Source organism: Diospyros lotus, chromosome 13 (assembly GCF_014633365.1).
Source record: "Diospyros lotus cultivar Yz01 chromosome 13, ASM1463336v1, whole genome shotgun sequence".
In the NCBI taxonomy this organism is placed as follows: Eukaryota; Viridiplantae; Streptophyta; class Magnoliopsida; order Ericales; family Ebenaceae; genus Diospyros; species Diospyros lotus.
In genome coordinates, this window is record NC_068350.1 from 10,491,417 (window position 1) to 10,518,030 (window position 26,614).

General features: G+C 37.9%; 2 protein-coding genes and 1 long non-coding RNA gene across 3 annotated transcripts; 1 reads left to right on the top strand and 2 right to left on the bottom strand.

The window, feature by feature from the left end:
• Positions 1-1,254: 1,254 nt before the first annotated feature.
• LOC127789295 (uncharacterized) lies at positions 1,255-3,166 on the bottom strand. The gene is made up of 3 exons (XR_008020524.1): positions 2,107-3,166; positions 1,857-1,914; positions 1,255-1,686 (listed from the first exon to the last, which is right to left on the bottom strand). It is a non-coding gene; the product is annotated as an uncharacterized LOC127789295 (long non-coding RNA).
• A 723-nt stretch (positions 3,167-3,889) lies between these two features.
• On the top strand, positions 3,890-6,329 carry LOC127789294 (wall-associated receptor kinase-like 20). Its single transcript, XM_052318170.1, is given in 3 exon segments — positions 3,890-4,568; positions 4,570-4,819; positions 5,077-6,329. Coding segments are annotated over 3 exon segments (1,872 nt in total). The 5' UTR covers positions 3,890-4,025; the 3' UTR covers positions 6,156-6,329.
• A 234-nt stretch (positions 6,330-6,563) lies between these two features.
• On the bottom strand, positions 6,564-21,800 carry LOC127789293 (CASP-like protein 5B2). The gene is made up of 3 exons (XM_052318169.1): positions 21,274-21,800; positions 8,264-8,396; positions 6,564-7,050 (listed from the first exon to the last, which is right to left on the bottom strand). The coding sequence occupies exons 1-3, from the start codon at positions 21,402-21,404 to the stop codon at positions 6,850-6,852; spliced, it is 465 nt and encodes a 154-aa protein (XP_052174129.1). The 5' UTR covers positions 21,405-21,800; the 3' UTR covers positions 6,564-6,849.
• Positions 21,801-26,614: the final 4,814 nt, after the last annotated feature.

The following is a 26,614-nucleotide window of genomic DNA, read 5'->3' on the forward strand; positions in this document are numbered from 1 at the left end:
AATTTTCATAGTCACACATCGAATCAGTTTGATTTGAAAGATTTAGTCATGTCACTCAACAAAAAAGGAAATTTCTCAAGAAAAAGTTGGATATGGTATGGATATGGCCCATCTGCCTCTTCTCATGCTTAAAATCTAAGATTTGAGGTCAAATGACTAGGCAAATGGACAAAATCAATCATAAACAACAAACAGCTACGTATATATATATATATATTAAACAAGTATATTAATTACCCAAGGCACTGTAACTTTCTTGAATGGTGTTGATTGAATCATTAATTGAATGCGATGTGGTACTTCAGATAGATGTTATGGCTGTAGCTTTGGCTACGTAGTCTTGATTATTTTATTTTTATTTTTTATGTTCCATCATCATCATTAATTAATATTATCATCACCAATTGTATATTATCCTAACGAGGATATTACTATAATGTAAATTAACAGTTATGTTGACAATATAAAAGTACCATTGATGGTCTAGTCTTCTAATGGTAAGTGACCCATAAAGTCTAAATTTTAAATCTGAGGCAGTGACCCTCAACTGCTCTTGTATTAGTTCTCGAGTAGTAGTATATTTTACATAATATTAAAAAAAGACAACTCAATCTTTTAAAAGGATAATGTGATAAAATTTTAATTAAGGCGCGCCGGTAAGAAATTAAAATTTCCGTACACCATGAATATCATTCTTCCAGTACTACTGCAGCACCCACCACCACAAAGTGAGTGAATGAATGAATAAAAGATTAAACCAAGCATGGAAATGCAAATTGTCTGGTTTGGTTTGAAAGGTGTGCTCAACCAGAAAGTGGCACCAACTTGACCAAATCGATTTCTTCAGCTTATTAATAATTTAAGTTGCACCATAACAATCTGATCTTGCTTTTTTATTATTAGTTGTTATTATTATTTTTTGATCTTATGTATGTCTAAGATCTGGCTTTTTCTTAACTTGTAACATCCTTAACTAGCCAGGTTTTTATATATATTTTGTTTGGCAAACAAAACATCTGGTAATAACTTAAGATTTTGGAATTGCCAAATCAGACGTCCTGCGCTGAAGGTTTTCAATATCTATTTCGTGATAATCCTTTGTTCTATATATGATTAGGTAAACAAAACATCTGATTCCCGTTTGTGAAAGTAAAAGGAGAATGAAGAGGGAAAGAAACAAAAGGAGAACTAAAAGAGATAAATGATTGAGTCAAAGGAGAACGAAGAGGTAAAGAAGCAAAAGGAGAACTAAAAGAGATAAATGATCGAGATTGAAAATCTAATGGCATCCAAACCCACGATAGTTTACAAAACAACATACGGGGCATACCTCGCAAAGACACACAAAACCAAACCAACATTTAGCCTAGAAGAGGAATCGAATCCGCTACCTACTCAAAACATGCAATGTGAAAAGAAAATAAACTAAAAGTGAAAATACAATGTGAGAGAACAAGTAGCAGCACACGTATCGATGAAAGGCACGAGAGAACATGAGAAAGTCTCTAAAAAACCACCGAACAAGCGGGCAAAGGAGGAGGGAAACAACAACTGGTCCACCCGAGGCCTCCAGAGGGCCCCAAGGCTAAGTAGCGGGTGCGTCCAAGCATCGAAATCAATCTCTTCCCACAAAGACATCTAATACAGGAGAAACTTGCTCTTGATGATAACAACAGCACAGAGAGACTGCCAGAAAGCAAAGCAGAACATGGGATAACCCAGCATGAAAGCCACACTCACAGACAAAAAAGATCAATAGCATTTGAAAAAACATTTAGACAAAGCGGGAATAAAAAGGAAAAGGAGCTAGATTATACACGAAGACGAAAGATGCCAGTAATGAGCAAAAGCCAAACCTTGTAATGAATGAGGGAAGCACATCGAGGATAGATGAGTCCAAATAGAGGTGTGGATCTGATAAGCAATTTGAATAGGGGAGCACTAATTATTATGAAAGCATCTGCTATTAAGTTTTTACCAAAAGAAATAGACAATCACTTGCAGAGTAAGCCTGACAACCATATTTTACAGTGATTTATCACTCCATCTATGGGCAACCCAAAAAATCCCTTTCACCCAGCACTGCCAAAGCAACAAAAATTTTACCTGCCGCCTTACAGAGAAACAACTTGTCCAGAAAAGAAACATGCAAAAAATAAATGGTTGTGACACTCTAACGTGTTCCTATACAGATAGCATCTATTGGAAAAAGGTAAGTAAAAAACCATCTTCTTATCCCCCACATCTTCCAAGACAACATTAAAAATTAAATTCACAATTACATACATCATGGATTTATGTTATGAATATTATTGAAGTTTACCACTTTATATTGTATAGATGATAGAACTCAACTAAAGAGAAGGGATTTAATACCAATTGGTGTTGAGTTTTATATATTTAGATGTATGAATATGTGTACTCTATATATGTATATGTTTTTACATTAAGAAGCACAAAACTCATGAATTTGATTTTTATTTATCGAAAAACTTAACGAATTTTGGATCTTTGTTTTCCCTTATAATTCTATATATATGTATTGATATTTGTGTGTGTGTAGTATATACCAATAGAGTAATGTTAACTATTGCTCTAATAAATTGGGACAGGACAATGGTTAAAGTTTAATAAATATATTTTATTTTTAGGTAAGATGCATTTAAAGTTAATAATAAATTTATATAACTAATGCTCTAATATTTGTATTTAGGTACGATGCATTTAAAGTTTAATATGAAATTAATAATCACATCAAATTTAGTATTGTTTTTAGTAATTTAATCTTTAAAAAAATAAAATTGTAACTTCACTGCCATTCCAATATATACGAGTTTATGTACAAAAGTTTTGGTAAAATACACAGCATTGGTGCATTAATGCTTCCCTATGTGACAAAAAGCTCGTCAATTCAGACCGTTGCATTTGCACTGATCCCCCACTGAGACTGATTAAGACAAATCTAATTAAAATGAGGCCAATAAGATTAATTTATATATCTTGATAGCTGGGATTAAGCTTTGGGAAGCTAAAGTTACAGATGCGTCACTTTGGATCTCGCTACTCCTACGGATCGACATGGGATGGAAGCTCTAATGCAATTTTCGTGAATGACAACCCAACCCCCCACACCCAAATTATTCTTTATTATCTTAACGAGGATTAAGCTCCGTTTTTCCCTAGCTAGGAAATCACTATGAACAGCAGAGCACACATATATAGTTTAAATTCCGAGTAAAATGCACTCACGTCTTTGTTATTGTTGTTTGTTGTTTGGGTCATCATTCCTCTAAATACTTTTAACAGCACTCGTAGTTTAGTGTTCGAAAAGACACCCCTCCTTTGCTAATTCTGTTAAATTAACTTAATTATATGTTAGTTAAATCAAAATAAACGTTAATTATTAATCAAAATAGAAACAAAAAATAATCAAAAATTTAAATAAATAAAAAGGGTGCCGACTGGAATCTGTCACAGGTGACAGTTCCTTCCAGCTCCAGCTTGTTGCCGACAACCATCCAATAGTGGGTTCTAATTAAAACACAGAGAAAGCAACAGAGAAGGAAAAAAAAAACCAAGTAGTAGAAGAAAGAAGAACCGATCGACTCAGAGAAGAGGAAGAAAGAAGAAGAAGAAGAAGAATCAGGGAAGAAGATTATATTAATTGCATCGTAATCGTGCCAATTCGTCTGCTGCTGATGCTGATTCATCATCATTATCATGTTCGCGCGCGCATGTATGCATGTCCTATATGTATATATAATGAAATAATTGTGTTATATGTAGGGAGAGTGAAGCTCCTATGAACAAGGTATACTTTTGAGAAAACGTTTGTCTGGTTTGTAAGGAACCAAGACGACTCCTCAATCTGTCATGGAGTTGACGACTGTCCAAATTGCCAACTCCTCAGTCTCTCTTCGTTCAATGCATTGGAATACTCAGAGTTTGATCACAAAAACCCATATATATATATATTAGAAGCCTTCATTTCTTTCTCTGCTCATCATTCAATCTTGCGCTGCTCCATGGAGAACCAAACCATTCCTCACTGCATTCTGATAGCTATCGTGGCGGCGTTACTCTCATGCCTCGGCTGCGCACGGGCGGCGCTCCGCTACGGCAAATGCGGCGCCGCCCCCGTGCCGTACCCGCTCAGCACGGCACCCAACTGCGGCGACCAAGCCTACAAGATCCGCTGCACCGCCGGAACACTCTGGCTGGATGCTCTCAGCCAATCGTCCTACATGATCACGTCCATCCAGACGGAGACCCAACGGATGATCATCCGTCCTCCAGGCTTCTCCCCGAACACCTGCCTGGCCGTCGACTTTCACAGCCAGGGAATTCAGCTGGACAGCTCGCTGCCATTCAACATCACCGGCAGCAACACGGTTCTGCTCATGAACTGCACCGACGCAATGCTGCAGCTGTAAGCGCCTATAAACTGTTCATCTACGTGCATTTGCCATTCCTACGTTGACAATACGCCGGCGGCTTCTCCGTGCAAGCGGGACCAGATATGCTGCTCGTTCAGGACCGGGGGATCGCAGACTTCCTATTTTCTGAGGGGTTCACGGTGGCGGCTACACCGCGTACCAGAGCTTTGTGAATTTGGACACTTCCTTGCCGGTGGTCAAGTGGCCGGCTCCAAGGGTGGAGCTGGAGTGGGCGTTGCCACAGGAGCCAGTTTGCCGGTGGGCGGTGGACTGCGGGGAGCTGAGGAACTCCAGGTGTTCGCCGGATCCAGCGAGTGGGGAAGTGAAGAGGTGCTTGTGCAAGTCCGGCTGGCAATGGGATGCTGTTTACGGAGTTTGTAAAAGTGAGTGGCAGCAGCCTTAATTTGGCCGCAAAATTATTGGAGATATATATGTTGAATCAAATTAAAATTTTAATTTTAAACAATGTGATAGTTCTTAGTAATATGAATGATGTTTCTAATTCTACGCTTTGATGATTGTAAATGGCGTAGAGTGTCGCCATGGGAGCGGCTGCAAGGTTAAGAATAACCACACGCCAATCTTCGGTATGTATACTGAAACAATCCTAATTCTTCTTGCAAGAGAAAATATTGACGAGAAAAATATATACGCTTGATTTGTATGCCAGCAGCTTCAATGGCTGCCATCGTTCTTCTATTTCTGGGAGGATTTCTAGCCTACAGACGCCGTAGCCAACTGAAGAAGGAAGCCCGGAAAGTGCTGGTCAAGGAGAGGGAAGAAATCCTAAACGCCAACAGTAGTGGAAAATCGGCCAAGATCTTCACAGGCAAGGAGATCAAGAGGGCAACAAACAACTTCTCCAAGGCCAATCTCCTCGGCTCCGGCGGCTTTCGTGAGGTTTACAAAGCCATTTTCGAAGACGGCACAGTCACAGCCGTGAAGCGAGCGAAGCCCGGCAACACCAAGGGCACGGTCCAGGTCCGAATCCTCTGCCAGGTGAACCACTGCAGCCTTGTCCGACTTCTCGGCTGCTGTGCCGAGCTTGAGGAGCCGCTCTTGGTGAATGAATATGTCTCTAATGGCACACTCTTTGATCATCTTCACCGCTACCACCAGCACAACCTCCAGCCGCTTACTTGGCAGCAGCATCTCCTCATCGCCCTACAGACGGCCGAGGGCCTGGCATATCTCCACTCCTCGGCGGTGCCACCCATTTACCACCGGGATGTGAAGTCGAGCAACATCCTGCTCGATGAAAAGCTGGACGCCAAAGTTTCAGACTTTGGGCTTTCCAGGCTGGTTGAGCTTAGCGAGACCAACTGCACCCATATCCACACCAGTGCTCAGGGAACCCTAGGCTATCTTGATCCAGAATACTACCTAAACCTTCAGTTGACCGATAGGAGCGATGTTTACAGCTTTGGGGTTGTGATGTTGGAGCTCTTGACTTCTAAGAAGGCTATTGATTTCAATAGGGAAGAAGATAATGTGAACCTCGTGGTGTACACGAAGAGGATCATGGCTGAAGAGAGGCTGATGGAGGCTGTTGATTCAAACCTGAAAGAGGGAGCCACAAAGGTTGAATTGGAGACTATGGAGGCATTAGGGAACTTGGCAGCAGCGTGCTTGGACGAGCGGCGGCACAATCGGCCATCAATGAAGGAAGTTGTGGAGGAGATTGAGTGCATTATCAGTCTTGTCACGGGTGGGTTCTAAGAGCTAGGACTCCAACATGTTGATTTATTAATAGTTGACAAGTTAGCTCCCAAGTTGTAGAACTAATGTAGAAAAGCATTTGGCATAAACTGAGAATTAGCAGTAAGCCAGAAGGTGGATTATTGCAAGGCCTTTCTCTTTGTGTTCCTAAGCTTCGGGTATGGTTGTGCATGTTTCTCTTTCAATCTCAACTTAACCAGTTTCTCTGGATTTATATATCAATCATTGAACAAACAGAGTTTTGAATCAGAGAACAAAAAAGAACAACAATGGCCATGATATGATACACATTTTGAAAACAAAGATTTAGATTCAACGAATGTCACCACTAAAGTTTTCTTCACCTAAAAGTACCATCAAAATCTTGAGTACGTACATTGATACAGTTTACAGTCACTTGAAGAAGTATTAGCTGGAATTGAGGCCGCATCTCAGGAGCATATAAAATTATAAAAGCTTTTTAGCTCAATTGGCTTAGTTACACAAAAGAAATGAGGCTGGAAGGAGTGTCATGACAACTGCTTTAGTTGGAAGAGCCATTGCTCCAAGACGGTAAATACATATAGCAGTTGAAAGGCAAAAAAGTAAAAAGATATTTCCCAGAAGCTTGCTGTATGGGGCTAAAATAATTGGATGTATAACAGAGGACAGTGAAGAATGTGCGCAATGAGATCGGAAGAAAGCAAAACTTTTATCAAACCGAGGCTAAAATCCAAAACATAACATGAGAAGATATGGCAATGAGGAGCCAGGTGATAAAAGCCAGAGCTACAGAGACCTGGAATCTGCTGCACGGGAGATTCGTTTGATCCTTGCAGAAGTCCAAGTCCCTTGCATACAGAACTGCAATTCCTGCTGATGAGCATGCAGCTGCGAGTGATAGAGTAGCAGTCACCTGCATGAGAAACAAATTGTTATAGTCCTAATTAATACACACATCCGAAAATGCAGCCCCTATCACTACCGGTCACTTGGGGGGTTCCATGCTTAAATTTCATATCCTTATGCTGTCGTAACTCATGTAACTGCAGAGGGCAGCTTTCCAAATATAAGCAGAAAAAGAAAAACTGCTACAAAAGAGAAAGCAAAAGGAATAGAACATAAAAATCTGAAGGGTTTGTGTGACAACAATTGACAGACAGGAAGACAACACCAATTGAACTACAAGACAGTTGAAACTGTTTGAAAAACCAAATTAGTCATGCTTTTTAACAGATAACATGATTCTAATCTATGCAATCATAAGGGTATTGCACTCTGAAAAATAAGTGCCAGATTCAAGAGTAATTTGACAAAAGAGCTAGGACATCAGAATACTCAAGAATTACAAACCACAAGTTGATGGCCAACCAAAGGTTTAATAAATACTTCTACAGCTAAGGCATCAATGAACCCAGACATCAAAGAATTGATAAGACATGGATTAAGAAAGTTTATTAGAAATTGGGAGGGTTACTGCATTGAACCCCCACAGATTCGTTTCAAATATTAATTAGAATACTACAATATGAGGAAGCAACTGGATCTCTTATAATAATAAAAGCTATATTTATGAGATGGTACCAAGCTTTAACATCAATAAAGCAAGTTGATGCCCAATCAAGGATTTAATAAATCTACAAGTTGATTCCCAGTCAAAGGTTTAATAAACACTTCTACAACTAGAGTTTCAATGACCCAAACATCAGAATCCACAAATTGACGTCCAACCAAAGGTTTAAGAAATACTTCTAAAGCTAAAACAACAAACGAACCTGAATATTAAAGAACTGATTAGACAGATTAAGAAAAGCTCATAAGAAATTAGAACGGTTACTGTGCTCAGCCCCCACAAGCTCACTTAGAACATTAATTAGATCCAGAAAATTAGGAAGCAACTGGATCTCTTATAATAATACAAGCTATATTTATGAGATGGCACAAAGCAACTGAAAGGAAAAAAGATGCAAAGATAAAGATAGAATTAAGGAGAATATAATGACTACAGTAGCTCAGCATAGATGTTTCCAAGTGTAAAATCATGCAATGATCTTATGATGAAATTCATGCATTTTCAATAAAAACGGCAGTAGCTATGCTTCCAAAAGTCCTGAGGAAATATTGAATACCCAGTCGCCGACAACAAACAAGCTCACTAGGACTGGATTTTGAAGGTCTCTCTTTATCCTCAAAGCATAGACATCAAGACATGCAAGTCCAAAGCTCCATAATACCTGCAGCCCCATTGACGCAATCAAATAGCTGCATCAAACATGTACTCTGATCAACATTGTGCTGTGGAATTAACAGGAAGACGTCTCAACAAAAATTAAAAGTGAGAACAAGAGAGAATTAATCAACAAATATATGCTGTAAAAGCTTATAACTGGAAATTATTGTCCCTAAGATTTGAGCAGCAGAACTATCACATAAGTGCATGAGAGAACATAGACAAACATGACGCACATGAATGCACAAGCAAATTTATTCAGAACAAGTTTAATTGCCAGATACTATGATCCAATCTGTTCCAAATAAAACCCCATCAAAACCTTTTCCAAAATGTATCTTGCAAACTGCATAAAAGACAAAGGCGGAATCCTCCATTGGATCTTTACATAAAATCCACATCACAAAGAGCAAACCTATAGAAGCCAAATCTGATAATATAAATACAAAAGCGCTGCATATATGAAGTTACTAGGTGGATCTTATACTTGCTGTTCTCCCCTATGTAACAGCTCCTTTTTTTTTTGGGGGGGGGGGGGGGGGGGGGGGGCAAAGCGAACAGAAAGGTAAGCCAAATTTTGAGGGATACTTCCCATGGTAGCCCAAGTCAGTTCCATGTTGAGACTTGGAGGGCGACTTATGAATTTCATGGCATCACCTGGCTTGACCTACCATGGAGACTGTCCAAAAGATTGAGCAGACCCCTATTAGGTCTCAGTGGCCACTTCATTAGTCCCTTCACCCTTTAAACCCAACTGGTAATAGAGTGGGACCACGCATGAACAGAGAGTACACTCTCAAGCAAGATCAAACACTTGATGCTTTACCTGGACATTCAACTCTCAAACCAACTGGCCTACCACCCCGGTGGTTATTTTGTTTCTTTTCAAGAATGTAGTTTAATTTATCTTGCTTATTTCAATTCTTTAACTGTTAATGCTTTATTCCACAATAAAACATATTTGAAATGAAAACATAAGACATACTACGAGTGAGTTGCAGTTATTATGGAACTTTTAGCAAAAGAGTTCCACACAGATCAATGATTTCACAGCCAGATATTGAGCCACCAGCTACCATGAATACTAGATTATCATATAAGAGTTCTTCCATACAAGCCAGTGATTAAGTACCCACATTCCATCCCATCAAGGGTATTGGATGATTAAGAAAATGGATTATTCTACATTGCCCAATGCACTTACAGACGGGCTTACCAAATGGGGTCAAAAAGACCCAAATACCCTCGCTCAGCCTTCGCCTCTCTCCTCTCTCCCTTCTCCTATGGCTGCGCGCCCAGCCCTCGCCTCCCTCCTCTCTCCCTTCTCACATGGCCGCGCGACCGCTGACCTCCTCCCCTCGCCTCCCCTCGCCGCCAGCATCGTCACCTTGCCACCTCGCCGACCGTCGCTAGCAACAGTTGGCGAGGCGGCGAGGCAAGGCACGGCAGTCGACAGTCGAGCGGCCATGAGAGAAGGGAGGTGAGAGCTAGGCGCACAGCCATGAGAAAAGGGAGAGAGGAGAAAGGCGAGGGTTGGGCTGTGCAGTGGCATCCCTTGCAAATTTGTATTTTGGGAGAGGGAATTTTGGTCTTTTCAACCCTATTCTATAAGCCTCTCAGTGAGGCTTTCTGGGCCTGTAGTAGAACTCTAAGAAAATTGCAAACACTACTAACAACAAAAACCATCATCGTTAGGATTGGCTCAAAAAATTATCCGGAACCAGTATTTCATACTAATTGCTTGTCAATAGTATGCCTTCTTTTTCAATCTTTAACTCTTTGAGATACAGTTAGGAGACATCTAAGCAGTTAAGATTTCTCAAGAGACCCACGTTCTAATCTTGTCAAGTGGTCTAGAGAAAAAGGCATCCATAATGCATTTGCGTGGGTTAGGGTTGCAAATAAGCCGAACCGTTCGCAAGTTACTCAGTGTTAATCTCGATAAAACCTTGTTCAAATCTATTCCTTAAAATAAGCGAGACAAGCTTGAACCTAACTTTAAAACTCGATTTGTAAATGACCTAAATTTGAGCTCAGTAAAGCTCAACTCGTCAAGGCTCATGAACATGCTTGATTAGAGACTTGTGAACATGTTTGTTTAAAAACTCACCAAGAGGGTTGTGAACAGGCTCGTTGATAAATACATAAATAAATTTATTTTTAATTTTGTAAATATATTACTTAAACATATAATTATTGTGAAACTTAGAAAGAAAGAGAACCCTAGCTGTGGGTATGTATATTCAATTAATTAAAACTCATAGACTATACACCTAAATATATATAAAATACTAAACGGGCCACGGGCTCTAACATAAGATTAACCCTAAGTGTACTATATAAACATAACCATATAACTCAACAATCTCCCTCAAGATGGAACATATATATCATATGCACCAAGTTTACTACAAATATACTCAATTCGAGGACCTCTGAGAGACTTAGTGAAGACATCTGCTAACTAGTCATTGGAATTGACAAAATCTGTGGTAATACAACCAAATAAAATCTTCTCTCGGATGAAGTGACAATCTATCTCGATATATTTGGTCCTCTCATGAAAGACTGAATTAGAGGCAATATGTAATGCAGTTTGATTGTCACAAATTAATCTCATCTATGATATCTCTCCAAACTTGAGTTCCTGAAGCATTTGTTTTAACCAAATAAATTCACATGTTGCCAAAGCCATAGCACGATATTTTGCTTCTACACTCGACCTTACAACAACGTCATGCTTCTTACTTTTTCAAGATACCAAGTTTTCTCTAACAAGAACACAATATCCTGAAGTAAACTGTCTATCAAAGAGAGAACTTGCCCAATCAGCGTCAGAATATCCTACTACTTGAGGCTCTGTCCTCATATAATAGTCCTCTACCTGAGGCTCCTTTAATATATTTAAGAATCCGGACTACCACATTCCAATGGCTATCGTGAGGAGACTATAAAAACTGACTGAGAAAGAGATGTCAGGTCGAGTGAAAGTGAGATAATTAAGTTTTCCAACTAGCCTACAGTATCTCCCAGGATCTACAAGAGGCTCCCCATGTCCTAGTAAGAGCTTTACATTAAGGTCCATAGGAGAATCTATAGGTTTACAATCAAGCATCCCAATTTCTTCCAGAATATCTAACACATACTTTCCCTGAGAGATAACAATACCAGAACTGGACTGAGCAACTTCTATGCCAAGAAAGTACTTAAGTAACCCCAAGTCCTTAGTCTAAAAATGATGGAAAAAATGTATCTTCAATTGAACAATACCATCCAGATCATCACTTGTAATAACAATATCATCCACATAGACAACCAATTATATACACCTCCCTTGTGATGTATGTTTGTAAAAAATCGAATGATCAGACTCACTACGAGTCATACCAAAGTCCTGAATGACAGCACTGAAGGGACTAAACCAGGCTCGATGAGACTGTTTCAACCCATACAGTGAGCGACAGAGTTTACAAACCAGCCTAGACTCCCCCTGAGCAACAAACTCAGGAGGTTGCTCTATATAAATCTCCTCCTAAAGCTCACCATATAAGAAAGCATTCTTAATGTCCAATTGATACAACGGCCAGTGGCGCATAACTGTTATAGAGAGAAACAAACACACAGAGGACATCTTAGCAACAGGGGAAAAAGTGTCACCATAGTCAAGACCATAAACCTGAGTATACCCCTTGGCAACCAAACGAACCTTAAGGCAATCAACTTGCCCATCAGGACCCACCTTGACAGTATAGATCCACTAACAGCCGATAAGAGATTTCCTTAGGGGTAAAGAAACCAAATTCCAAGTACCATTGGAACGCAAAGCAGTCATCTCATCGACCATTGCATGTCGCCACTCCAGATCAAAAAGTGTCTCACTAACAGTCTTAGGTCCAGAAATAAAGGATAAGGAAGACACAAAAGCACAAAAAGGAGACGAGAGACGATAATAGCTAAGAAAATTATAAATGGGGTGAGGATTGCAAGAAGAATGGGTACCTTTCCGAAGGATAACAGGAAGCATATCCTCAGAAGGCAGGGCCGCAGTAGGTGGAGAGACTGGAGCAGGATGTGAGGCAGCAAGAGTCACTGAAGTAATAGGAGACACTGGAGAAAGCTCAATAACAACATCTCCACCAAGATGAGATAGAGGCTAATGACGCCGATGATAAACCTGTAATAGGGTAGAAGAAGGAATAAGGAGAATAGGTGCAGGAGGACTCGAGCGAAGAGGGATTGCCTCATAAATGGGTTGACACTTGAAATGAGGCGAAAAGTAGAAAAGAGACGACTCAAAGAAGGTAACATCAACTGAAAGAAAATAAAGGCGGGTGTTAGGAGAATAACACCAATAACTCTTCTTAAGGCGAGAGTAACCAAGAAAAATGCACTTAATGGACCGAGCAGACAATTTATCCTGACCAGGAGACAGATTATGGACAAAGCAAGTGCAACCAAAGACATGAAGAGGAAGAAGATATAATAGTTGATCAAGAAAGAAGAGAGAGTGAGGAATCTGGTGCTGAAGAACCGAGGAGGGCATCCTGTTAATGAGATAGCAAGCAGTGAGGGTAGCATTAGCCCAAAAGCGAAAAGGGACATGATGATGTAGAAGAAGAGTGCAAGCAGTTTCAATCAAATGTCTATTTTTACGCTCAACAACCCCATTCTACTATGGTGTATAGGCACAAGACGACTAATGCAAGATCCCCTGAGAAGACATAAAGGTAGTAAAGGGAACAGAAAAATACTCAAGGACATTGTCACTGCGCAATAGTTGAACAGAAGTATGAAATTGCGTCTTGATTTCAGCACAAAAAGATTCAAAAATTGAGAATAATTCAGAACAATTTTTCATTAAATATAACCATGTGCAACAAAAATAATCTTTGATGAACGTTACAAAACATTGAAAACCCAAAACAGACACGACACAACTAGGACCCCAGACATCGGAATGAACTAAAGCAAAGGGGAACACAACCCGATTATTGACACACTTTGGAAAAAAAGTGCGAGATTGTTTCCCAAGTCGACAAGACTCACAATGAAAAGACGACAAACTAGACAAATTAGGGACCATCTTCGGAAACTTAGCCAAACTAGGATGTCCCAAACGATTGTGGAGAAGAGCAAAAGACTCAGTCATCGAGCAAGCAACGGGAGATACAGGAAGGTTGAGATGATAGAGACCATGCGACTCACATTTGATGCCAATCATCTGTCCCATACCACAATCCTGGATAGTAACAGAATGGTCATCAAATGTGATAGAACAATTTAAGGCACACGTAAGTTTACTGACAAAGACAAGATTAAAGGGACAATAAAAAAGATAAAGGACAGAATCTAAAGGCAGAGAAGGTAAGGGTTTGGCAGTGCCAACAGCTTTAGCAACTGCTTTGGACCCATTGGCTAATATTACAAAAGGTAAAGAAATAGAATTAGTAAAATGAGAGAACAAATGGGATTACCAGAGATACGGTTAGAAACACCTGAGTCCAAGACCCACGCTCCTAAAGAGGATGATTGAGCGAGACAAGCAGTGGAGTCACCGGAGTGGGCGATAAAAGCAACTGTGGATGAAGATTGTTGAGACGCCTTATACTTGAGATACTCATCATAGCCAGCCCCAATGAGAAGGACAGATTACGATGGATGACCATCAAATGACTCAGATTGAGAACCATTAACATGAGCAACATTAACACGAGGAAAGCAACCATGCAATTTATAACACTGTTCCTTAGTATGCCCCTACTTGTGACAGTAGTCGCACTTGGGGCGTTTGCCCCGATTACCATGATCTCCTCCCTGTTCTCCACTACTCTGAACTTGTGAAGCCATAACTGAATGATCACCTATAGAAAAGGTAGGTACTGTAGGAACAGATAAAACCTGAAGAAGACGAGAATACACTTCATCCATACTAGGTACAGTAGGACTAAGAAGAATCTGATCACAAACAGGAGCAAGCCCAGGAGCAATGGCAACAAGATTAGACACCATGAAGAACTTATCACGCTGAGTTAGATCCTCTGCAACGGTTTTACCAGTAAGTAACAAGGAGTTAAATTCAACTTTAATAGAGGCCATCCAACCAAGAAAATCAGGAAGAGTCAGACCCTGCTGTCGTAAACTAAGCAAATTAGACACCACTAAATATAGGCATTGAAAGTCATTTGTATATAGTGTCTTGGCTTGAGCCCACAATTCACAGCACGCGGTATAGTTAGTATAAATCGGATGAAGAAAATGATCAATTAACTGCCACGAGAGATTGCACAACAGAGCATCAGCTCTCTGCCACTCAATTTTGTCTATGGTCACATTCTTAGCCTTGGTAGTCAGATGATCATGTAAACCTTGACCTATACACCACAGTTCAATTGCCTTGAATCAGGAGATTTAGTTGGAACTGTCCATTAACTTCTCAATAGCAATGGCTGGAGAAGGAGACAGAATACCAAAGAAGGAGCCAGATTTACTTGTACTAGCCATGTTGGATGAAAGGGAGTTCTACAAGATCAACAAATCTGAGACAAAAGGGGTTAAATAAGCCCACCCCCCCCCCCCCCCCAAAAAAAAAGGCTGGATGATCCAGAAACAACACAGAGAATGAAGCGATGGAGGCGCACTAGAGCGACGGCAGAGCCGACGACCGACCGCGACGGATGGAAATGAAACCACTAGGACTGGGATGGACTAAAGGAGCCGAGTCCAACGGTGAAGACGGCGTTGCGATCGGAGCACTGGAGAGAGAATTCGGAGCAAAAACGTCTCCGTGAATAGTGCGAGAGAGGCGGTGCATGGCGGCGACAATGACGACGAGCCTCCAAGGGTCAACAGATCGGAGGCCGGCGAATGCAATGGCGACAGTTGTGCATGTGATCAGTGGCCAGACAATGGAGAACTGCTGTAGACCAACAACGTGAGCAGCAGGAACGCAATGGGCAGTGACGGTAGTGACACGGCAGGCTGTGATAGTTGGCGGCAACGCGACCAACGGTGGTCATCGGTGATGTAGGCAACGACGGCGACGACAGCTAGGGTTTGTATAGCGGCAATTAGGGTTTGTATTTTGGCTCTAATACCATGTGAAACTTAGAGAGAAAGAGAACCCTAACTGTGGGTATGTATATTCAATTAGTTAAAACTCATAGACTATACACCTATATAGATACAGAATACTAAATAGGTCATGAGCCACGGACTCTAACATAAGATTAACCCTAAGCGTACTATATAAACATACCCATATGACTCAACAATCAAATTATAAATTTATTTTTTGATAGAAACGAAATATTTTTGTCTCTAATTTGAAATTCCATCTCTAAGATAGACATACAGATAGAAAAAATTTCGTCTCTACACAAGATTGGGGTTTAATCCCCAATCTCTTCCTTCCTCCGTTTATCCCGAATCTCACCTTAGTCGTTTTTCTTGAATATGAGTCATCTCCCTTGCCTTCATTGCTACCGCCATTGTCGTTCATTCATCTCCCTTGTTGTCAACATCGACAGTCGCTTTCATCTCCACCGTCTTTGTTGACTATACCATCCTTCTCCATCACCACCATCACCTCTATTGCTATCACTACTGTCATTGCCTCCGCCATCCACCGTTGTTACCACTGTTGCTGTTGTCCCCTTCTCTCACCTTCTGGCAATTCCAAAACCTTGTGTCACAACCCTGGGGGTATGTTTGTAATTGGGGAAAATTAGTTAAGTATAAGCAGTTAGGAGGGCTAACAAAAAGGGTTTAAGAGGTTAGGCGGGAAAAGGGAATAACTAACTTGTACAATAGCTAGCATGGTTGTTAGGTTAGTTAGAGGATTGATAATAGCTAGAGGCTCAATAATAGAGACCTTTGGAAAGATGGAAAGGCATGCAATGAATAATACGGATCATCTTTTCCTTCCTCTCGTTCTCTCTCTCTCCCTGCTCTCTCTCTCTCTCTCTCTCTCTCTCTCTTGCTAACTTTCTCTCTTTCTATCTTTCCCTCTCTGTCTATCTCTCCCTTTACCTCGTTCTTGCAATTACTGAAATCGGTCAGGCCTAATTCAAGGGCATGACAAAGTGGTATCAGAGACGGACAAACCAACTGTGGGGTGATCGACGGGTAGCATCACGGTAAGGGTAGACAATCAAAACTTGGTAGCGATAGCAATTCCGGCGCAGTCACGGTAGTAAAATTATTCTAGCGAGTCAATGTCATTAACTCAACAGGCTCGGTCGAATGGTGAAGGTGAAGTAGGAAGTGGCCATGGACAGTGATTGGGCTTCAAAGACTCCTAACCACTGTTCATTTGCGATTCCAAAGGTGGGCGATCATGGAATCACAGTGATTGCCACCGTGATTCTAGCAAGGGAAATGCGAAGCTGACGAGGACAAGTGCAGCAATCACGAGGGTGGTCAGGTCGACGAACGCTAGCAAGAGCGCAACCCAAGGGCGTTCCAAATTAATCGAACCGACAATTCTGGGTACGTTGATTTCCAGCACTCGGGGGTGCTAATTGCGTTCCCAAGCAAGGTCGACGATCTTGAGTCGGAATTGAAGGCAAACTAGGGTCAAAATAGAAGGCAAAGTTGGTGCTAGCATTTTTTGGTGTCAATTGCGTTCACAACCAAGTAGATTCTGACGAGCTAGGGTCAAAAGTTGAAGGCGAAGGATGAAGAATTGGTCTTGACCGAAGTTTAAGACCGATGCTTATTGGCTGAGAAGTTCAGCCATTTTTTAAGCAAATTCCGACAACCTTGGATCAGAATTGATAGCAAAGAAGGCACCGAAAGCAGCAAGAAAGGGTGCAGAAGAAGCGGGTAATTGTTGTTCCGATGCGGGAAGGGAAGATCCAGCAATCGTGGGGCCCATTGTGATTGAGGAGCAAGAAGTCATGACTGAGGGTACACGACTGAAGCAACTGGAGATGAGGTTGGAGGCCATGGAATTCGATATGGTCGACGCCCAAGAGACCATGTGCCAAAATCGGGAGGACTTGGCAAAATGGAATGCAAGCTGCAATGAAGAAGCAACAAGAAGCTATGGAGAAGAAAAGAGAAGCTACTGAAAGGTGTCAGGAAATGGTGGCGCAGCAGGGGCAAAGGATTGACAACAGGTTAACCCTATTATCTTCTTTGCCCCAATTCTGACCATCACCGAAATTTCCACCAAGACAGCCATCTGATCCAATTTTGCTGCATCAGGGCCATTGTTCAAGGATGCAAGGGGTTCTTGAAGAAGTGGATCAGGCTGCAATTCAAGAAAACTAGGTGAGGAATCGCAACCTTTTAATCACACCCATACCTCTACACCAAGATTGGAGATTCCTATGTTTGAGGGGAAGAAGCCAAGGTCATGGGTAAGGAGATGTGAGAGATTCTTTCAATTCCATTGGACTTTGGAAGCGCAAAAGATCAATTTGGCTACGGCCTACTTAAATGATATAGCAAACTCTTGGTATCAAGGGTGGATCCAAGATAAAGGGCTACAAGGGGGTTGGACAGAATTCTCGGAGGGTTATGTGAGCGTTTTGGGGAAAAGAGCATAGCAGCTATAGTGGAGGAATTCAGTAAATTGAAGCAAAGGACTCTAGTGGAATACCAAGCCCATTTTGAGGAATTGAGGTCTATGGTGTGCACTGTGCAACCAGGGCTTACCGAAAAGTACTTGGTATCCAACTTCATCAACGGGTTTAGAGAGGAATTGCGGCCCATGGTAAAAATGATGACACCCACATTGATGAGGCAAGCTGCAGAAAAAATGAGGCTGCAAGAAATGACCCTAGAGGCCATTTTTAAGAAGCATGAAGTTCCCTATGAGCCGAATCTATTGGCAAGGCAATATGGGAGTGGTAACTCTAGGCCTTTGCTTACATGACCTAATCAAGAGATCGCCAAAGCACCTTCAGTAATAATGGCACTAAGGGTAATCTGTTGGAGCAAAGGAGACAATTAGGGCAATACTTTAGGTGTGGAGACAAATATAGACCTGGCCATCAATGTACGAGACAGCTGATGAATATGGAGGGTTCTGATGGGGAAGGAGCAAAAGTAAAGGATGTTTTCCATGAGGAAACAGGTGAGTCCAAGGTGATCATTGGGAAAAGATCATAGCTGCAGTTTATACAAACTGATGGGTTTGAAGGAGGGGCTGAGGCGGTGGCAAAACAGCCAAAGGTTATGAACGCGGCTACACATCTACTACTCAAAGGGGAGAAGCAAGAGAATAAGAAAGAGAGACGAAAGCAACAAGTATTAAAGGTATGAATTGGTTGAATCGTAGTTGTTGTGGTGAATTCTTGAGGACAAGAATTCTTTGAAGGGGTGGGGCTTGTCACAACCCTAGGGGTATGTTTGTAATTGGGGAAAATTAGTTAGGTATAAGCTATTAGGGTTGACCAATTTCAATAATTGCAAGAACGAGATAGAGGAAGAGATAGACAAAAAGGGAAAGATGGAAAGAAAGAAAGTTAGCAAGAGAGAGAGAGAGAACAGGGAAAGAGAGAGAATGAGAGGAAGGAAAAGATTATACGTATTATTCATTGCATGACTTTCCATCTTGCCAAAAGGTCTCTATTATAGAGCCTCTAGCTGTTATCAATCCTCTAACTAACCTAACAGCCATTCTAGCTGTTGTACAAGTTAGTCATTCCCTTTTCCCGCCGAACCTCTTAAACCCTTTCTGTTAGCCCTCCTAACAACTTATACCTAACTAATTTTCCCCAATTACAAACATACCTCTAAGGTCGTGACACCTTGTTGCAAGCTCAAGCTCCACCCACCAAAAGCTAAACGAGCAACTTGCAAGCCAAGCTTTTGTCATTAGAATTTCCTATTTTTCTCTTTTCCTTCACCATAAATGCGTTCACATTTGAACAAGGAAAAATACAATTAACCACCTTGTATTCCCAGGGGAAAGCCATGATTTTTCCTTTTCTTATGTGTCACAATTATAGGCCAGCATTACCTCTCCATCATAGGCTATCATTCTTAGCATTAATTGCCTCACATCAACTCACTCAAGGCCAAGTCTCATCAAAGTACAATTTCCAGATATTTAAATCTCATCTGCCAACAATTTCCTTGTTTCTCGTGCCCATTGTTTTCTCCTTGGAAATCGCCCCCACGGCCACTTCTTTGAAACATATTTAGTTGTCTTTAGACTCATTCCAGTGCAAGGAGTTTAAATACAATGCCTGTTCTTAAAAAATCCCTAGCCTTGGTTGTCGGGTTGAGGCTCATCCTTCAAGAGGATCACATTTTGACCTCACCATTGGGTTTCTCCTTCGGTCTGCTGCGCCAAGGTCACCCCTTGGTCTTCCAGTCTTCTGGACTAAGGGTAACCTTCAGTCCCTCTGAACTGAAACAGTCCCTAAATCTCAACTAAGTCATCTAAGGGAATTTTAACAACATTCTCTCAGTCTCGAGAATTAACTCTTCAAAAATTCAAGTGGTAAGTGAATCACTCATTTTCTTGAAATTAATTATCCCAAAAACTAATTTCCACGAAAATTTATTCTTCCAAAATTCTAAGAATTTTCACGGTGTTACAACATATCCGTTCACACACTGTCTTGAACTTCAACTCTTTCAAAACCTCTCAAATTCCTTTTATGCTAGTTACATCACAAGACAAAAAATCACAATGTTCCAAAGGCAACTTAATCTCCTCATAGACAGGTGCAGCCCTAAATAAAAAGACAAATTCAAAACTAATGGTAGCACAACAACTGACTGCCAAAGAAAACATAAACTCCAGCAATCAAGGATACAATGTCAAAAAAGATGCTCCACCAATTCTGCATCCACTTGCACATGCAGGCACCAGTATGTAACCACTTGGCCCCACTTCTTTAGATTGTTAATTGTCAAAATGAAACCCAGGGTGGCAAAATAAATTGTCTCCTCTTTCACATCAGTGTCTCTACATATGTGCGTGTAAAATAAAAAACCATGCAAAAACATTTCCAGATGCAGCTAAGTAGTTGAAAGCACACTAGCTAATGATTTTCTATTTCCACTAACTTATGATCTCAATAAGGATTTCATAGTGATGGCACGTACAAAAGAAGAACAGAATTGTTGGAAGATAGTAATTCAACACTTTCCATATCTCTGAACTAATAGTCAGTGATTGTTTCTTTCTCTATCCATATGTGATCCAAAGGCCTGTACTAAGTCAAAACGCTAATTCAGCACAGAGCCACGTAAAGCATTGTTCTTCATATAGCATCAATAACTCTCCCTTACTGCCCAACTGTTTTTGGCCTCAGTTAAATCACAAAGGTCATTGCAACCGCAAGTTGATGTTTCTATGTTTTCTAGAAAACTGAATTGGCATAGAAGGGGGAATAAGAGATTTTCCTTCTTCCTGTTTAGAACTGGTGTAAAAGGAAAGGAAGGGCAGGGAAAGAGACAGAAGAGAAAGTCATTTTCCTCTTGTTTTTCTCCTATATCCAGAAAATTCTCACTCATTTATTTTCTTTCCTAATCCAAGGTTATAAAGTCATTTTCTTTCACAAAAGCAAACAGGGAAACATAATAACTATCCCAACATTTTTTTCTTCAGTTTATTTCCCCTTCTTGTCGTCTTTCTCTTCCAAAAGCCCAGAACAAAACCTAAAATACAAGAAAGGGAACATATAGCCAACCGTATCAGCAAAAGTGGCAAGTTCAAATAACCAAACATGAAATTTCAGACCAATGCAAAAGTAATTGGATCACAGAATCTCTACATACAAACAAACAAACTCAAAATCACCCATCGCCCACATTTTAACAAGAACCGAAAATGTGAACATAAAACCAGCTCAAGACTTTGATAACTGGCAACATAATTACAGAATTGCACAAGACCAGGATTACAAGTATTCACTAGGCAGTGCAAGGAAGTCACAAAAAGTGTACCAGAAGGCAGTGTAGCTAGAGAAGCCAAAAGCAGAGACCATCACCCCAATGGAAGAAGCAGCAAAGAAACACTGCCCTATTCTCAACACCAGCCCGCTTACAGTCCCCGGCCTCCCCAAGAGCTCCTTCATATCTTCCCCTCCTCTCTCTGTTCTCTGAAGCTCTCCTCTCTCCCTCAAAATCGAAGGATCCTAATGCAAACCCTAGTTTTGAGAACCCAACACAGACGCAAATCTCCCGAAATCCCCTCCATTTTTTCAGTCCAAAACAATCAAATCTCAACCATTAGGGCTTGGATTGGATACGCCAGCCGCGAGAAAGGTGAGATAGATGATGATTCATTCTTCATGGTCACGTTCAACCGGAAGCATGTCGACCGAATCGTTGGCTTAAAGTAAGCCCGAAACAATAGTATAATCGCAAACCGATCGATTAATTATTTGCATATTCGGAGGCATTAACAATTTTCAAATGGAGCTCAGCTCGCCTCGGGTAATTATAATTACAATAACAGGTGACGGCCCGCAGGTTTAAATCTTTGCTTAATCTGAGATCTCACTGTGATTTTTGAGTTTCTTTTTTATCCGTATTATTACGTGGATGATTTAACGTAAGCCCTTTGTCTGCATTATTATGGATCTGGAACCGTACTACTCACTCCAGCTGGGAATGTTCCAGTGCTGTCGTTCGGCCAATTTTCTCCTGGGATCGGCTTCCGAGTCTGGATTGGCTAGGTCTTGATGGAATATGATGGCTAGGTCTTGATGGAATATGAGCAGAGCCCGTCCTGGGTGTTTTAGGGTCAGGGCAAATTTTTTTTAAGTGTACCCTTTATATAAATTAAATAAAAATTATTAATTAATTAATTTTATTAAAATTATAAGAATTTATAAAAGATAAGGAAGAATAATTTGAGATCTCATTAAAACCTTGTTTAAGAAAAACTCAATAAGACAAAACCCTTAATGAAGAAAAAAGAGTACCCTATATTATAAACATTGCATTAAAAAATAAAAACTGCATATTTGACTCTAAATGCTTCCTCTCGAACCTTTTGGATTGGTTCTATGGTTCAATGGTTAGGTTCTGCTTCTAAAAAATTAAGAACCAATATATTTGGTTTGGTTACTAATTTTTTTTTTTAAACCTTGATTTGAACCGAATCGGAATTGAAATTATACTTATATATATTATATAATTTTTTGGTATATATATATACATATGCATAAATAATATCGCTTCTTAAGAAACTAATGAGATTCATGAACTCTTTTATTTCTAGGCTTTTATGCACTATTGCTATAATAAATGGTCGATGTAATCTCATTTGATAAGATAATATATGAATTATTTTGTTTTACTTTTACTTCAAGACTTGAAACATTAATGAAATTATGAGTTATTAATAAATTTGTTTATAATTTCATATTTTACAAAAATGTTTAAAAGCTAAATGTTAATTGGATAGAACCGAAACCGAACTGAAATCAATCCGATGTGACGGATTAGTCATGGTTTGATTTTATATATGTAATGTTTCAGTTATGGTTCTTATTTTTTTGGAACCATTAAAAATGGTTAGGTTATTGGATTCTTATAGAACTGGACCAATCCGAACCGTTGACACCCATATTTTCATCCTCAATAATTAATCGAAACAAAAATAATTATCACATGTATCTAAAAAATAAAAATAGTAATGAAATTTTCTTTTGACAAGATTTCTTTTGTTAATTTTTATTTTTTATACACATATACATACACATATATACATAGCTTAAAAAAATTTTAGGCCCCTCAATTATGGACTCTAGGTTGGAGTCCTGGTAGCCCTAGGCCAGGGTCGGCTCTGAATACGAGGTTGATGTGATGGACTTAAAAGTTCAAACAAAATAAAGCATTTTTCAATTTTTTTCTTTTGGTAATTTTGTTGATATATGATTTATTTCATAAATAAAAATAGAAAAAGACAATAGCATGGCGGTTGTCTGTCAGATCTACCGTATAAGAATATTTGTTGCTATACTTCATGCCACTAGCCGCATAGGTGAAACTCAAGAGTTTTAATTTTTTCATTAAAAAAAGATATTTTAATATCAAGAAGTTTTGATATTTCGTTTTTTATATTATATATATGTATATATAAATCACTTACTAGTTAATATATTAATAATATATATTTTCAAAAGAAAAAAAAATGAGAACAAGACACTAGAAAAGGCCATTGCACCATTGTCGAAACTTGAAAATGAAAAAAGAAAGGAGAAAGAGAATTGATTCTAAAAGGAAAAGATTGAAGAAACCCTTATCTTCGACCGTCACCTTATTTTTGTTGCTAGTGTCGCCAACTACTCACCACTATTTCATCATCCATCGTCTTGCATATTGTTGTCATTGTCTTTCTTTTTGTCTGTCAAAGTAGAACTTGATAAGTGGTTAGTGAGTGACAAAAACCAATTCCATCATCTCACTTGGAATTTCTATTTCGACTCGTTTTGGTCAATATGGACCAAAATCGTCAAAAAATTAGCTAATGGAAAATAAAAGTACTGTGTGATACACGGGAGTGGGAGTAAGATAGTAAGATAATCTTGAAAAAAGAAATTTCGCTCCAAAACTTGTATTAATGATTTGTAATTAATATTTACAGCATTAATAATTTACATTTTGTAATTTACATTAATAATTTAAATATTTCAATTGCTTTGAAATAATAAATAGTAATAAAATTTTTCCTCAAAACTTGCATTAATAATTTACATTTAGTACTTATTGCATTAATAATTTATATTTTGTAATTTACATTAATAATTTAAATCTTTCAATTGTTTTGAAATAATATATACTAATTATTGTAAAATTAATAATGAATTTTAAATACATGAGTTTTTCAATGCTAATCATGGGTTTTCCAATATATTATTATGTGAATATTAAATATTTAATTAATTTCAATCAATCAAAAATAAATACTATTTATGGGTAATATGAATAGACACTTAAACTATTAATTAAGTCATAGAAAATTATTCATTTATATAAAATTCTATCTTTATATAATATAATATAAATATCTTTATATATATAAAAGTAAAATAGTCTTGAAAAAAGAAATTTTCCCCCAAAACTTGCATTAATGATTTGTAATTAATATTTATTACATTAATAATTTGTATTTTATAATTTACATTAATAATTTAAATCTTTCAATTTCTTTGAAATAATAAGTAGTAATAAAGTTTTCCCCCAAAACTTGCATTAATGATTTGCATTTAGTACTTATTGCATTAATAATTTATATTTTGTAATTTGCATTAATAATTTAAATCTTTCAATTGTTTTGAAATAATATGTACTAATTATTGTAAAATTAATAATGAATTTTAAATACACGAGTTTTTCACTGCTGGTTTTTCAATACATTATTATGTGAATATTAAATATTTAATCAATCCATCAATCAATTAAAAATAAATACTATTTATGGGGAATATAAATAGACACTTAAACTATTAATTAAGTCATAGAAAATTATTCATTTATATAAAATTCTATCTTTATATAATATAATATAAATATTATATATTATAGTAGAATAGTATAATATATAGTAGAATAGTATGCAAATATTTCTTCCCTATAAAAATTTGCCAAACTATTTTTTACATCTAAAATTTGTATTAAACTTGCATGAATTTTTCAATGCTATTAATTAATCAAAAATAAATATTATTTTTGAGAAATATGAATAGACACTTAAAGTATTAACTAAGTCACGAAAAATTATTCATTAAATAAAATTTTATCTTTGTATAATATAATAATATATAATATATTATATTAAAGTATAATAGTTTGCAAATTTTTGTTCCCTCCAAAAATCTGTCAAGCTATTTTTTGCCTCTAAAATTTGTATTAAATTTGCAAGAGTTTTATGAGAAATATTAATAGACAACTTAAACTATTAATTAAGTCATAGAAAATTGTCAATTTATTTAAAATATTATCTTTATAACTTTATTCTATATATATTTATATAATATTAAAATATGATAGTCAAACAAAGTATTTTGCCAACCGTCAATCAATGGTGAATTTTATCCCTCAAAAACTTGCATTAAATCAAAGGTAGTGATTAATTAATTATTAATTATTTTAATAATTATATTACAGTCTTGAAAATGTGATATCTTAACAAATTCATAAAAAATCATTTAAGATTGTCAAATGTTAGGGTTTTTCAATACTAATTAATATTTAAGATATCACATTTTTAAGTTTAGGGAAGAAATCAAAATTTTTATTTTTAAATTTTTTTTATTATTGAAAAAACTTATTCTTACTTATATTTAAGATTTTTAATTTATATTTATAATTATAATATAATAAATAGAAAATAACTAACGTCTTTGAGTGAATATATTATAGATTTTATAATATTTATTTATAAATAAATATAATATAATAAATAAAAAAATTTATAAGTATTTTATCAAGTGACCTACTTAATGTATTAATTATTCTTTAGCATATTGAATGGCAATACATTGAATTAAAAGTGTTTTCCATTAGCATATTGAATAGCGAATAATTAATTAAATTTAAATTTTGATAAATAATTGAAAATTAAAAAAAATTATAATTATCAATTCTGTTAAAATTATTTAAAATAACAAGTTTACTTTTTATTTTTAAATTAAATTCTCCCGTGTATCACACAGGTTCACCACTAGTTGATTCTAAAAGTGAAAGATTGAAGAAACCCTTATCTTCGACCCTCGCCTCATTGTTGTTGCTAGTGTCGCCAACTACTCACCACTATTTCATCATCCATCGTCTTGCATATTGTTGTCATCGTCTTTCTTTTTTATCTGTCAAAGTAGAACTTGGTAAGTGGCTAGTGAGTGACAAAAACCAATTCCATCATCTCACTTGGAATTTCTATTTCGACTCGTTTTGGTCAATATGGACCGAAATGGTCAAAAAATTAGCTAATGCAAAATAAAAGCACTATCGTTTCAATTTTGAGAAAAAATCGATATGCTTTGACTCTTCCAGTCGAACATAATGGTACTATCAAACATGTTAACCCCCTTTTGGTCCTTGAAACCCGATTATGTTTTTCCGAATAAGGAGACTTGTGGGAGTTGCCTTTGTATAAACATACGAGGATTTTAATAATAAAATAATCATATTGTTATTATAACGACTCGTTAGTGAGTTTAGGAGTTTATTAATATCTTATTTATGAAAATTAAAAATTTTGCCCCTATTAAATTAAATGTTAAGAAATATTTTTATGTGAAAAAATTTATGTAATTAAATTATGAAGGTAAATTAT